A 14,475-nucleotide genomic window follows, 5' to 3' on the forward strand; every position below is an offset into this window, starting at 1 on the left:
CTGCACTATGCCGGGCAAAAGAAGGTCCGACACGATATTAGGAGGCATCCTATGACTTTCGTTACCTCAGTGTAAATGAACTATCGTGATGAAATATAACGGGTGTGTAGAGGGGGCAAAATAATGCAAAATGTGTTGCGTCGTTTTTGCCCAATTTCACTTTTAAAGGCTAAAACACACCCAGAATTGAAATTGGCATATTAGGTTTAGACGCAATATATTCAAAACGATGATATATAAAAATTGTTTTTTAAGGTCATTCCACTCCATGAATCGGTACAGTAACCTTTTTTCATTATTGTACAAAGAAACAGTCTCAATTGCAAAACTATATTTATTACAGTAAAAATAACAGTACGGCTGAGACTGTTCATTTATAAAAAAGGTTTCATTTAAAATTTGTCTTTTATTAACCTTCTTGTAAACTATGTAATCAACGTTCGTAATAACTTGAAATGTTGTAAAATACCCCACCATCATTAATTAACTTTGAAAAACGAAAACTTTTGTTGCAACATATATTAAATAAGCTTTTAAGGCGCTTACATGCATATGTAATGACGCTGGTTTCTGAACTACCATTTAGAAAAGTAAACTGTACACACGAGTATTTTCAACATAACTAATTAAAATATCTAAACTTTCATTATTATTCTAATTATTTATTTAACTTGTATTTGCTGTATGTTTTAATTGTTTTTTTTTACGTTTTAAAATTGTAGTTTTTTTTTTGCTTACCGTTTAACAGGCGTGTATTTTGTTAATTGAAAATTATACATAGCTCATTATTGTGATAGAAAATAATTGCCATAATGGCAATCTGTAAGGAAATACTTAAGACATAACTCTTTTTACATCATTCATATAAAGTTAACGAAATTTCATCACATAATACGCACGATGGAGAACACAATATAAAACGAAATTCGCCAGGACTTCAACTTGTCACAGGTGATACTCTGAATATCCTGATCTGTATCAGTCATATTTCAGTACGTTGGTAAGCCTTTGCGACAATAATTGATTATCTACTGGTGACTGCATCTTGATTATATTGTTTCTCAAGTGGAGCCTGACAGCATGATTATCCAACAGAACTAGATCTGAAAATGTCCTCACGAAGTTCTTCCAACATCGAAAGCTGTACACGACCCGTAGCTGTACCTGTGCCGTCGAGCTCTTCGGGATCACCAACTTCCTTGTCCTCAGGTACGATGCTCTAAACGATTTTTTCACTTTGACGACACCAAGAATCTAGCAATATTACAGATTTTTCTCCCTCACGGGAAAGAAAACTTCTGTCGGATATCTTTTGAGCTCGCCAGACGGTTGCTTAACAAATTTCGATGCTGTCATGAGGACATTTGGGGCTTTAAAAAGAGATTCTCGATTTCTCGTCCAAACTCACCATTAGTTTCTTTTAAAACTATGAAAAGGTGGTCATTGTGAGTTTATATCCAGAACAAGACACCTGTTCATCCGGTGATCCCAAAAGGCCAAACGGTACAGGTACAGCCGTGGGACGTACGCGGCTTTCGATGAACTTTGTAAGACGTTTTTTGAAACATAGTTCTGCTGAATGACTATACTGCCAGTCTCACTTTAGAAACAATATACTCAAGCTGCAGTCACAAGTACATAATCAATTCTCTTCGCCAAGGTTTACCAATGTGCTGAAATATGCCTGATACAAATGAGGATTTTTACAGGGGCACCTGCGATCCTTCTGAATTTTGTTTTTTATTGTGATCTCCGTCGTGTATATTATGCAAAGAAATTTCGTTCGAAAAATTTCGTTTTAACCATTTCTTTACAGATTAGCTTTGTTGTAATGATTTTGTATCATAATAATGAGTTACTAATTATTTTCAATCAATAAAATACATGTATATGAAACGGTGAAGAAAAAAATGGTGAAACATGGCAAAGAAAAAATGGCAAATAAAAAGAAAAATTGGACATAAAAATGAAATACGTACATCATTATTTTGCTCGCTCTACACAGCAGTTAAGTTTCGTCAAGACCATCTATTTACACTTGGAATTGTTTCCTTATTAGCTGATTTTCATTTATACTCCTCAGTCCTTATGTAGCATATACGTTACATCTGACTTTTATTACTTTTTTCTAGCTTAGGAAATAAACTAACCTCTCTACGCCTGGTTGTAGCATACACTGACTGATCAGTAGTATACGCACACGCCTGTGTAATGCAGAATTGATCGCTAGATGTCACGAGAGATAGAATGCTCAACATAAAGGACGCTGTAAGTATTTAATTGTGAGCAGAGAAGCTGTAAAAGCAGAATGAATCTGTCAGAAGAGCTTAACGGCTTCGAACGTGGACTTGTCATTGCATGTCACCTGAGTAACAAGTCCTTGATGGACATTTTAGCCCATCTAAAGCTGCACAAGTCAGCTGTTGCTGATATGATTGTGAAGTGGAAACGCGATGGAACAACCACAGCTAAACCACACAGGCGTTTTGTCACGGTCCGCGCGGCTCACCCCGTCGGATGTTCGAGTTCTCCCTCAAGCATGGGTGTGTGTGTTGTCCTTAGCGTAAGTTAGTTTAAGTAGTGTGTAAGCTTAGGGACCGATGACCTCAGCAGTTTGGTCCCATAAGACCTTACCACAAAGTTCCAAAAAATTACGACTAGGCAGACCTCTTCTACTGACAGATAGGAACTATTGAGCATTGCAGAGGGTGGTTGTAAAAAAATCGCATGAAATCAACGGAAGGGATCACTCGCGAGTTCCAAAATGCAACTGGTGTAGTCCAGCTGTTTTTTTCATTTTTTCTTTTTTAAGTCATCAGTCTTCTGGTTGGTTTGATGCCGCCTGCCTATAATTCCTCTCCTCTGCCAATTTCTTCATCTCAGAGTAACATTTGCAACCTACGTCCTCAATTATTTGGTGGATGTATTTCAATCTCTGCCTCCCTCTACAGTTTTTACCCTCTGCGGCTCCCTCTAGTACCATGGGAGTTTTCCCCTGATGTCCCAACAGATGTCCCATCTTCTTGTCGGTGTTTTCCATGTATTCCTTTCCTCTCCCGATTGTGCGCAGACCCTACTCATTCCTTACCTTATCATGACATGTAAATGCTTCAGTTCTCTTCTGTTCTGCACTGCCATACAATGCTGTGCTCCAAACGCTCATTCTATAGTCAGTGCTAAGCGGTAGCTGAGATGGTGTAAACAGCGAGGCCACTGGACAGTGGATGATTCGAAACAAATGATTTGGAGTGATGAATCACGTTGTGGCAATCCGATGGAAGGATTTTGGTTTGGTGAATACTTGGAGAAGGTTTCCTGCTATCGAGTGTAGTGCCAAAATGATGCATTGAGGAGGTGGTGGTACAGCATGGAGGTGTTTTTCGTGGTCAGGGCGCGGCTCCCTTATTGCCATCAAGAAAACGCTTAATGAGGAAGGATATGAACACATTTTACTGCATTATGTACTGCGTACAGTAGAGGAATAGTTCGGTGACGTTCATTGTTTGCATCAGCATGACTATGCGCTCTCTCATAACGCGGTACCTACGAGGCAATGGTTTGTGGACAATACATTCCTTAAATGAACTGTCTTAGGCAGAGTCCCGACGTGAACTCCTTGAAACACCTATGAGACGAGTCAGAACGTCTATTTCGCTGCAGATCTCAGCGTCCAACATTACTACCTTCTCTGGTTTCGACTTCTGAGGAAGAGTGGATTGCCAGGGTGTGTGCAGGGTGAACACACCCCTTATTAATGTCCGCTATAGCTGCCTCGCCAAAGACCTTGCCGCAGTGGTAACAACGACCCCCGTTAGATCACCGAAGTTAATTGCTGTCGGACGTGGCTAGCAGTTGGATTGGTGACCGTCCGGGTCTGCCAAACGCTGTTGGTAAGTGGATTGCACTCAGCCCTTGTGAGGCCAATTGAGGAGCTACTTGACTGGGAAGTAGCGGCTCTGATCACGAAAACTGGTAACAGCCGTGAGAGCAGTTTGCAGACCACACGCCCCTCCATATCCACATCCAGTGACGCCTATCGGCTGTTGACGACACAACAGTCATCCGTACCGCTGGGTCTTCCGAGACCTGTTCTGACTGGGTGCAGAGATTATAATAGCTTTCTCGATATTTTTGATCGAACAGCGTATAATGTACACCATATTCTTTCTGTGCATCATCTCTTTTTTCTGCATCTTCCCAGCCGGTGGCTGTATCTGCTTGAAGAAAGCTGTTTATCACAGCGTATTCGAGAAATAAATATAATTTATTTTTTAATAGTTCTGAAATAGAAAGTGTTTAGCATATGCTGTTATATGCTAATATACCTTACGCTATCGAGTAAATGATCGTTTCTTCCATCACAACAATACAGGGACACAATTTCTGTCCATGTAGGACTGGGTCTTCGTTCCGCAACGACCTTTACTTTGACATTCCACTGGCATTGCTTTCATAATTTTGAAGTGTTTGCTACTGACTTTTCTGAGTACTGTTTAAGTTTTTCTTATTTTATAGCATAAGTAGATTCACTATCAAAGTGTCTTAAAATATTTGCGAATCACATCAACTTTTTAAATTTGGTATTTTAGTCGTATTTAGTACTAGAACAGTGCATTTACCACCAATATTAAGTTTTCATTCATGAAGTCTAAGGTCGAGACTGAGGAGTTACGGACCAAAACTGAATTGGATTAGGGTCGAATATTACGTATCAATAAACAGAATGAAATGAAATTTTATTTTCACATAGTTACATGTTTTCTGTATGAAATGTTTTAAAACATGGAGCTACAAGGAGAGGAATTTCACATTCTGCATGCCAGTAGCATATCTCTTTTCGAAGACTTCTTGTCGTGCGTACGCCACACCTCATTGGTGGTCTTTTCTTCGTTGAGTTTGGCGCAAATACCAGAAAACTGCTGGCTATGAGACGGGTCGAATTTCTTGTTCGAAGTGGGCGTCCAAATGATGACCTATGTTGTGGTGAGAATACGCCCAACTGTTTCACGAGACTGATCAATAATTCCAAGATGCTTTTTTGGTTGTAGGTCGTCTGCACTGAAGCATGAAACGTCCAATAAATGGTGAAAAATCTCCTGATAATATTTTTTCTGTCTGCTCCTGTCCATTCGGTGGCTTTGAAATTGAGAATCGCTCCTATACATGTCTCCGTATTCTTGTCAGTATCCAAGACAACATTTGGCTTCTGCAAGGCGCCAGTCTTTTAATTTACATCTTAAAATGTCTCGTCATGGAACGTGCTGACCGTACGATATCTCTCTTGTCTTTCCACTTCATCAACATCTGCTTCTTTCTGGATGCCATTACATATTCGTCCTCCTCCAGTTTTTCATTTTTAATAAAGTCAGGGAAATACTTTCTATTTTGCAGCAATGTGCCGACAACGTCAGCATTCTTACTCTTTAGTTTGTGAACCAAATCTGGATTAGTGTATCAGTTACCGAGTTGAATAAAATAATCCTCGCCGAGCACATTGTGAGCCAGCCCCAAAACAATACGAGAACTTATTTACACTACAGAATAGACTGCCATAATTTTTGTCCTTACCAATATAAACATGAAAAACGTTATAACTGACCAAGAATAAATTATCTTGACTGACGAGAGATACCAACAGACGAAGCTTCACTAGCATTATAACACCTGCCGTCCTCAAACTCGTCATTCCCATCGGCTACAAGCCACAGAATGCTGTGCACGGATGTATCCTTCAAAATCACTGTGAACGAGCAGGCCATGGACGGACACATCCATCGTGCCCACTTAAAGATTGAAAATGGCGACAGACGTGCAGCATTCGGCGAGCACACTATGCATGCTTGCCAAATGCTGAATAGGAGACATGCTCGCTTTGAACCAGGTATGCGCATATCGCCATGCACCAAGTCAGTCTGGGAACAACGAATAATCGCCGTTCCGTAGCTCTACGGAAAGCAAAGGCATTCGTAACTGGTAATTAGCGCAGCTGGTTTTGTAGGACCGCCGTGTGGCAGTACGTTATGAAAGAAAAAGAAAACTGGTAGAAGATGGTGGACGGTGTTCCTTATTAAAGCTAAGAAACATAAATACTAACTGGTTAAAAGTAAATTTCTATTAACAACCTCTGTTTTAAAAACTTGTTCCATTTACTTTTTATGCATATTTGAGAATTCAGATCTAATCGCTGTTGTTGTTGTTGTAGCTACAGAACAAGGATAATTATTCTTCTCTCTTTTATTTCAGAGCAATAGTTCGATCACAATAAATTGTTTTTTAACATTTTTGGAATCTGTTTATATTAAGTAATCACACGGAGGTGCGGCGAAAGCACATCTTTCTTCAAATCATATCTGAGTGAAATAGAACATGAGCACTTTCCATCGAGCACTTTCTATCATGCGCTGTATAGTGGCTTGCACAGATTTTGTCCATGGCTTCGCCCCTCTATATGTACGTCAAATATACTGCATCCCTCCCTTTGTCCATCTCCTCCTTCTCCTTCTTTCTTTCCATTTCCTTCTTCCTCTCTCTGTCCATCTCCTCCTTACCCTATTTCTGTCCATCTCCTCCTCTTCCCTTTCTCTATACCCAGCCATGACCATCTACACACATACATTATGATGCAATCCACACAACAAACCAGTTATGCAAGGCAGCCTAGATATCAAGCATTACCCATCATTTTCACCGCCACCTCCACCTCCTCAATCTCCAACAGTCATGACTTGAAGCCATATACGATGGTTCCCCACACCATGACGCCAGGAGTGACTCCGTTGTGTCTCACGAAAACATTGGAAGAATGGGACCTCTGACCAGGTCGCTGCCATAGTCAATGGTCATCTGGGGCAGTGCAGAACCGCATTTTGTCACAGGACACAAAGCGACGTCGTTCATCATCAGTCCACGCTTCCTCGTCATGGAACTTCTCCAAATGCACCCGCTTGTGTTGTGGTGTTAACGGCCGCCTCTGGATAGGACAGCAATTCCTCAGGTCGACTGTTGTTAGTCTCTGACCATTGTTGCAAGATGACTCAGAATTGGTGGCAGTCCATTACTTGTTCTCGAATGGCAGGCGCAGATGTGAAGAGTTTATAGTGTAACTGGTGAACAATACAGTGGTTCCCTCTTGTGATGGTCAGACATGGTCAACCAGAATGATGACCAGTAGGGCAGGGCCCTTCCCGTGCAGTCCTACGTCAGGCCACTTGACATCCGAATGCTGCACAAGTCCGGATAATGCACAATTTGACCATCCGGCCAGATGGAGACCTGCAGCGAGGACACTTTCAAACTACGTCAGGTGCTGATAATGCTGTCTCATACGAGTACGCGGCAATTCCGTGTCCTTCACAGTAATCATTCAAGCGCTGTTCGCACCCTTGTACACCCTACCAGGCCTGATAACGACACTAAACACATACTGATGTTCAAATGTGTGTGAAATCTTATGGGACTTAACTGCTAAGGTCATCAGTCCCTAAGCTTACACACTACTTAACCTAAATTATCCTAAGGACAAACACACACACCCATGCCCGAGGGAGAACTCGAACCTCCGCCGGGACCAGCCGCACAGTCCATGCCTGCAGCGCCTGAGACCGCTCGGCGAATCCCGCGTGGCTAAACACACACTCTCCACCATGGTAGCCATTCTGCCGGACACAGAACATTGCAACTGTAATTACTCTGCGCAGCAGGATTAAAGGATCAGTTTTTCTAATCCCCGTAATTGTCTCCTTTTGCAACACTTAAGTCTGAAATGTGGCTCAAAGGTGCCCTCAGACGTCCTGTGTAATAGTTCAACAGCGTGGCACCTTGTGACGTCACCCTCGGGTTCGACAACGCTTCAGACAGCAAGGCGCAGTGTAACCGCAGTATTTGCCCTGATGTATGCAGTAGAACCATTAGGGTTTCAGACAGGAGGGCGTAAAACGTGTAGACATCCTTTGCTGCTTCGTATCACGTTTCGTTTAATTGTTTGGAACGGTTCGTAGCGGTTCCACTCTGCACGTCAGAGCAAAAATTGCGATCGCATTACACTCCAGAGGGGTTAGATCATAGCCATTGGGGTTGTAGCGTCATGATGTCTGTCGAGAAGGGATGGATCGCCCAGGAAGTGTCACCAGTGTCAAAGGTCCCGTTGCTCATCGCACTGCGAAAGTGTTGCGTGCGAATCAGCTTCTCAAGGAAATGGGTGGTTTCTTAAACGCACTGTATGCCACTGCTGAGGCATTTTCTTGTAGCTTCTGACCGGCGTTTGTCTAAAATATTTTCCTCTGCCGCTCATAAAGACACTGCGTGATTTCAACGCAGGGCGTCGCGGTTGTGATGTCCAGCGCAGAGACGTGAAGAGAAGGGGTGAAATGTGGCTAAGAGGGACTGTACTGTGACACGTCCAAGGTAGTGTCTGGCGATTCTGCAGAGGCGTCAAAAGACGGGGTGAAATCTTGGTGAGAGGGTGTGTGACGTCCTTCCCATCGTTTGACAAGTTCATGGTGGCGTTGGGCAGCATTGTGGTGATCAATAATTTTATCTTGGAACTCTTCCATTTTGGTACGTGTTTGCATAGAAAAACAATAATCTCAGAAATTGAGTCCGCCTTGAAGCAAAACACCTTGTTATTCGTGTATTTCTTCATTCTCCCAAACTAGTTTCGGCGAAAAATATCACCATCATCAGTGGGCTTTTTAAATCTAAAACATACATAAAATAGCGTGGTTACACAAACACAGTAGCACATTATTAAATTTCTATTCGTTTTTTGAAATATAGTGATCTATGGATACTTTCATACTACCTTATTTATTGTATGTTACAGCATGTTTTAAGAATTATTGTCGCTGTTTGCGACATATTTTCTGTGCGCTTTTTTCTGTTGCTGTTTTTTACTCAGCGAACATCATGTCATCTGCAACCGTGTGTGCCGCGCGGGATTAGCCGAGCGGTCTCAGGCGCTGCAGTCATGGACTGTGCGGCTGGTCCCGGCATAGGTTCGAGTCCTCCCTCGGGCGTGGGTGTTTGTGTTTGTCCTTCGGATAATTTAGGTTAAGTAGTGTGTAAGCTAGGGACTGATGACCTTAGCGGTTAAGTCCCATAAGATTTCTCACATATTTGAACATTTTTTTGCAACCGTGTGAGCGGCTGTTAGTAAACAAAATACTAAAAGGTGAACTTCATATGTCAGAAATATACACTTGGGGTTGTGGTAGTGTTGTGGAATCCAGTTATTTGGTGTGTACTGAGCTGTTACTTAGCTACACAGAAAAACAAAACTTTCGCACTTTGTTTCTGATCAACCATTTCCCCATCAAACACAGAGACATAAATAAGGAACAGAAGTCGTCGTAATTCGCGCTACAGTTTTCATAGCCTTTCTCGCCACATGCGAGACACCTCTCGCGACACAAGCTAACAGCAAGATGGCGTAATATTCTTGGTCAGAAACAAACTGCGGAAGGTTTGTTTTTCTGTGTATAAAAACAGCTACATGCCATCCAACGAATGTGAGTACACGAAAAGCTAAGTAACAGCTGAGTACATACTAAATAAAAATGGCTCTGGGCACTATGCGACTTAACTTCTGAGGTCATCAGTCGCCTAGAACTTAAAACTAATTAAACCTAACTAACCTAAGGATATCACACACATCCATGCCCGAGGCAGGATTCGAACCTGCGACCGTAGCGGTAGCCCGGTTCCAGACTGTAGCGTCTAGAACCGCACAGCCACTCCGGCCGCCCCACACTAAATAACTAGATTCCACAACACTACTACAACCCCAAGTCTATATTGCTGACATACGAAGTTCACCTTTTAGTATTTTGCTTACTAAAGCCGCTCACACGGTTGCAGATGACGTGATGTTCGCTGAGTAAAAAACGGCAACAGAAAAAAAGCGCACGGCTGGAAAACCGAGAACGTTTTATTCATGTAAGCCGTCGCGAAAGACTCCGAGGACGAATAACAAGGTGTTTTGCGTCGAGGCGGACTTAATTTCTGATATTATTGCATTGTGGTGAAATTCGGTGTCAGTGTGACATCGTAAACCCACATCACAAGTCACATGAACTTCTGAGCTTTGATCTGTTTTTCACATCTTGCTATTTCAGACGAGTTTAATAGCAATCTTTGCCAGCATCGCAGGCATGACGGGCTGTGCTATTGGTATGATGTTTTGTGATGTAAATAGTAATTTTAACTTGGACGTGCCAATGCATCGCTCATTTCATGTTTTATGTATCTGAAAATTCAATGGGAAGAATTTGTGTGTAGCTGGCACAAGATGTTTCCAATAACTTTTATGAAGATCTGAAGCTGGTAACTTAGTTTTACCGAAACCGGTTATCCACGGTAAAGTTTTTTGTGGTGACCTCGGCTAAGAAGTTTTTCTTCTCCTAAATAGGGTAAGTCAGGGTAAAATGACGTAGCAAGACTATGGACGAAACCAGTTGAGTGGTGGAACCTGCACCAAGCTGTACAAAAAGGTTGATAGGCAACCTGTTCCTACATTCATGGCGACGAGCTGTCTGCTTTTGTCTTGGTACTGTGAACGAAAAACTTGTAGGTAATCCTCTTTTTATTTTATTCACATACGAGTACATTCATTCATTAGTATTATAGGCAATTACATGTTTGAGAAAAGTACAAGTTATCTTTAAAGCTTACTTTTAGCTGTGCTTTGAGAGGTAGAAGGTACTGCTAGAGTACGCAGCAGTTGAACGTTTTTCGAATGAATCAAAGAACGCATTTCAGGCTACTGTGACATACCATGTGGACTCTAGTTATATTCTGTGTGATCTTTGAAATTAATTATTACTTATTGTACGTATGTCTTTAAATTTAACATCAATAGCAGTAGGTCATTCTGTAATGAAATAAATTCAACGAAGCATTAAACATGAACTGATAAATGTGCGATGATATAAAAATTAATTTTTGTAGGCCAGATACAAGAACATGAATTTCCCCGTTCCGATGGCAGGCAATGAAGTAAAGAAACCGCCAAGACAATCTTGGGATGCGATGTAGACGCAGCAGGCTATGGAAGCTGCTACCAGTGGAGGGGTAGCTGCGGGCGTCGAAAGCATTCGGGCTTCCCCAGGGTACGCTTAGAAGACGAACTAGGAATACGAACAAAACTTTGAATGGTGTTCAGAAAGTATTGGGTATATTCCAACGAACTTTGAACAGTGTGTTGCAGCTTGAACTGGTACAACATCTGAAACTATTCGAGTTGCACTTGTTTGGTACGACAGTGAAAGAGGTGAGACAACTTGCATTCCAAATATCCGAGAAAAGCAAAGAGGTTACTTAGTTGTGGGAAAGACATATCGTAGGAAGAACACCTTTTTGGCGACAACAGTGCTGCTTCCGAAGATAGTCACTGTCTGCACTACTTGGACCTATACTCGCGTTCAAAACCCTGAGAATACTGGTTAAAGTATCAGCAGTGTAATTTGTGGGCACAAACTGAATGCGCAGAAGTAGCCCACAGAACAAAAAACTTTATTTGTGCTGCCTTCAAATATATGGGATCGGTGATAATTATTTCTTCCAAAACGGAACTAATTTTGTTGCTTCATGGATATCTCCAACGTCGATCAGTTGTAGAATTTTGGAACACGTATTATGTTCGAGTATAATGACTTTTCTGGAGACTAGAAATCTACTCTGTAGGAATCAGCATGGGTTTCGAAAAAGACGATCGTGTGAAACCCAGCTCGCGCTATTCGTCCACGAGATTCAGAGGGCCATAGACACGAGTTCCCAGGTAGATGCCGTGTTTCTTGACTTCCACAAGGCGTTCGATACAGTTCCCCACAGTCGTTTAATGAACAAAGTAAGAGCATATGGACTATCAAATTGTGTGGTTGGATTGAAGAGTTCCTAGATAATAGAACGCAGCATGTCATTCTCAATGGAGAGAAGTCTTCCGAAGTAAGAGTGATTTCAGGTGTGCCGCAGGGGAGTGTCGTAGGATTGTTGCTATTCACAATATACGTAAATGACCTTGTGGATAACATCGGAAGTTCACTGAGGCTTTTTGCGGATGATGCTGTAGTATATCGAGAGGTTGTAACAAATGGTTGAAATGGCTCTGAGCACTATGGGACTCAACTGCTGTGGTCATAAGTCCCCTAGAACTTAGAACTACTTAAACCTAACTAACCTAAGGACATCACACACATCCATGCCCGAGGCAGGATTCGAACCTGCGACCGTAGCGGTCGTGCGGTTCCAGACTGTAGCGCCTTTAACCGCTCGGCCACTTCGGCCGGCAGGTTGTAACAATGGAAAATTGTATTGAAATGCAGGAGGATCTGCAACGAATTGACGCATGGTGCAGGGAATGGCAATTGAATCTGAACGTAGACAAGTGTAATGTGCTGCGAATATATAGAAAGAAAGATCCTTCATCATTTAGCTAGAGTATAGCAGGTCAGCAACTGGAAGCAGTTAATTCCATAAATTATCTGGGAGTAGGCATTAGGAGTGATTTAAAATGAAATGATCATATAAATTTGATCGTCGGTAAAGCAGATGCCAGACTGAGATTCATTGGAAGAATCCTAAGGAAATGCAATCCGAAAACAAAGGAAGTAGGTTACAGTACACCTGTTCACCCACTGCTTGAATACTGCTCAGCAGTGTGGGATCCATGCCAGATAGGGTTGATAGAAGAGATACAGAGGATCCAACGGAGAGCAGCGTGCTTCGTTACAGGTGTAAGTAGGCTGTTTAGGTTTTTATGTTGGTAATGCCACGTAGCGCTCTGTATGAAAATCACTAACTGTGCTGTGTGAAGGCTGTGGTTGGTTTGCATTGTTGGAGTATATGCTGTTGTAGTGTTGCGCAGCTGGCTGTTAACAGTGGTCAGTGCGTAGCGTTGCGCAGTTGGAGGTGAGCCGCCAGCAGTGGTGGATGTGGGAAGAGAAATGGCAGAGTTTTTAGAGTTGATGATCTGGATGTGTGTCCATCAGAGACAGTAAATTTGTAAGACTGGAAGTCATGAACTGCTATATATATTATGACTTTTGAACACTATTAAGGTAAATACATTGTTCGTTCTCTATCAAAATCTTTCATTTGCTAACTATGCCTATCAGTAGTCAGTGCCTTCAGTAGTTTGAATCTTTTATTTAGCTGGCAGTAGTGGCGCTCGCTGTATTGCAGTAGTTCGAGTAACGACGATTTTTGTGAGGTAAGTGATGGGTGAAAGATATAGGTTAATGTTAGTCAGGGCCATTCTTTTGTAGGGATTATTGAAAGTCAGATTGCGTTGCGCTAAAAATATTGTGTGTCAGTTTAGTTTTGGTCAGAATAGGTAAAGAGCGAAATGTCTGAGTACGTACAGTTCTGCTCAGCTGTTTGAAAATCAAATAATGTAAGAGGTTTATCAGCAAAGTAATTCATTAATTTTTCTAAGGGGACGTTAGGTGACGTTTCACAGGATGATTTAGTAATAGCGAAAGCGTTACGGAGATGATAGATAAACTCCAGTGGAAGACTGCAGGAGAGACGCTCAGTAGCTCGGTACGGGGTTTTGTTGAAGTTTCGAGAACATACCATCACCGAGGAGTCAAGCAGTATATTGCTCCCTCCTACGCATATCTCGCGAAGAGACCATGAGGATAAAATCAGAGAGATTAGAGCCCACACAGAGGCATACCGACAATCCTTCTTTCCACGAACAACACGGGACTGGAATAGAAGGGAGAACCGATAGAGGTACTCAAGGTACCCTCCGCCACACACCGTCAGATGGCTTGCGGAGTATGGATGTAGATGTAGATGTAGATTCAAATTCATAGTTCTACTTTCAGTCTTCACTTTTTGTACGACAGAACTGAGAAACCTACATTGATGCTATTGAAGAATTTTTCCAGGAGTAGTATTTTATTTGTTAAATACAAATCCATTGAATATATCAAATATCTAATGTTTACCTGAATTTCTTACCTTTCCTTACTCCTATGTCATTTTACCCTGACATCGAATGGCGAAATCTAGAAGTGAAGGAGGCACAGTCCAGTTACAGTTTTATTTAATAAAATGTTTTATGAAGTAATAATGACCTAAAAATTCATTGTCAATTGCAGAGTAATCACATAGGTGTAGATGTAGACACGTGTTTTTGATTCGACTGCCGCCGTACGCTCTGCTGACAGCGCACGGAGGAGCGCGCTGAGGAGAGCGGCCGCCGACGCCCTTCGCCGCGCCTGCCCGGGGTGGCGCCGCCCCCGGGTCCTCCGCCCCCAGTGGCCACCTCCGTCCGCGAGGAGCAGACGCAGACTCCGCGGCGGGCCGCCAGTGGCTCCAGCGGCTCCAGCAGCGGCGCCTGCTCCTCTGCCAGGGCCTCGCTAGTCCGGCGCCGCGCCCAGCCGGCGCACCACCACCGCAAGCACCGCCACCACCACGACCAGCACCACCGCCGGCGGCAGGTGCAGGTAGGCCACCACACTCTGCTAAAGC

General features: G+C 42.6%; 1 protein-coding gene across 1 annotated transcript in view; it reads left to right on the top strand.

Moving 5' to 3' along the window:
• The window catches only part of LOC124622891, a 176,480-nt gene that overhangs the window by 81,881 nt on the left and 80,124 nt on the right, over positions 1-14,475 (top strand). Inside the window, exon 6 of the mRNA XM_047148680.1 lies at positions 14,172-14,450. Coding sequence (XP_047004636.1) covers positions 14,172-14,450 — 279 coding nt within the window. The remainder of the gene's footprint in view (positions 1-14,171; positions 14,451-14,475) is intronic.

This window comes from Schistocerca americana, chromosome 7 (assembly GCF_021461395.2).
Source record: "Schistocerca americana isolate TAMUIC-IGC-003095 chromosome 7, iqSchAmer2.1, whole genome shotgun sequence".
In the NCBI taxonomy this organism is placed as follows: domain Eukaryota; kingdom Metazoa; phylum Arthropoda; class Insecta; order Orthoptera; family Acrididae; genus Schistocerca; species Schistocerca americana.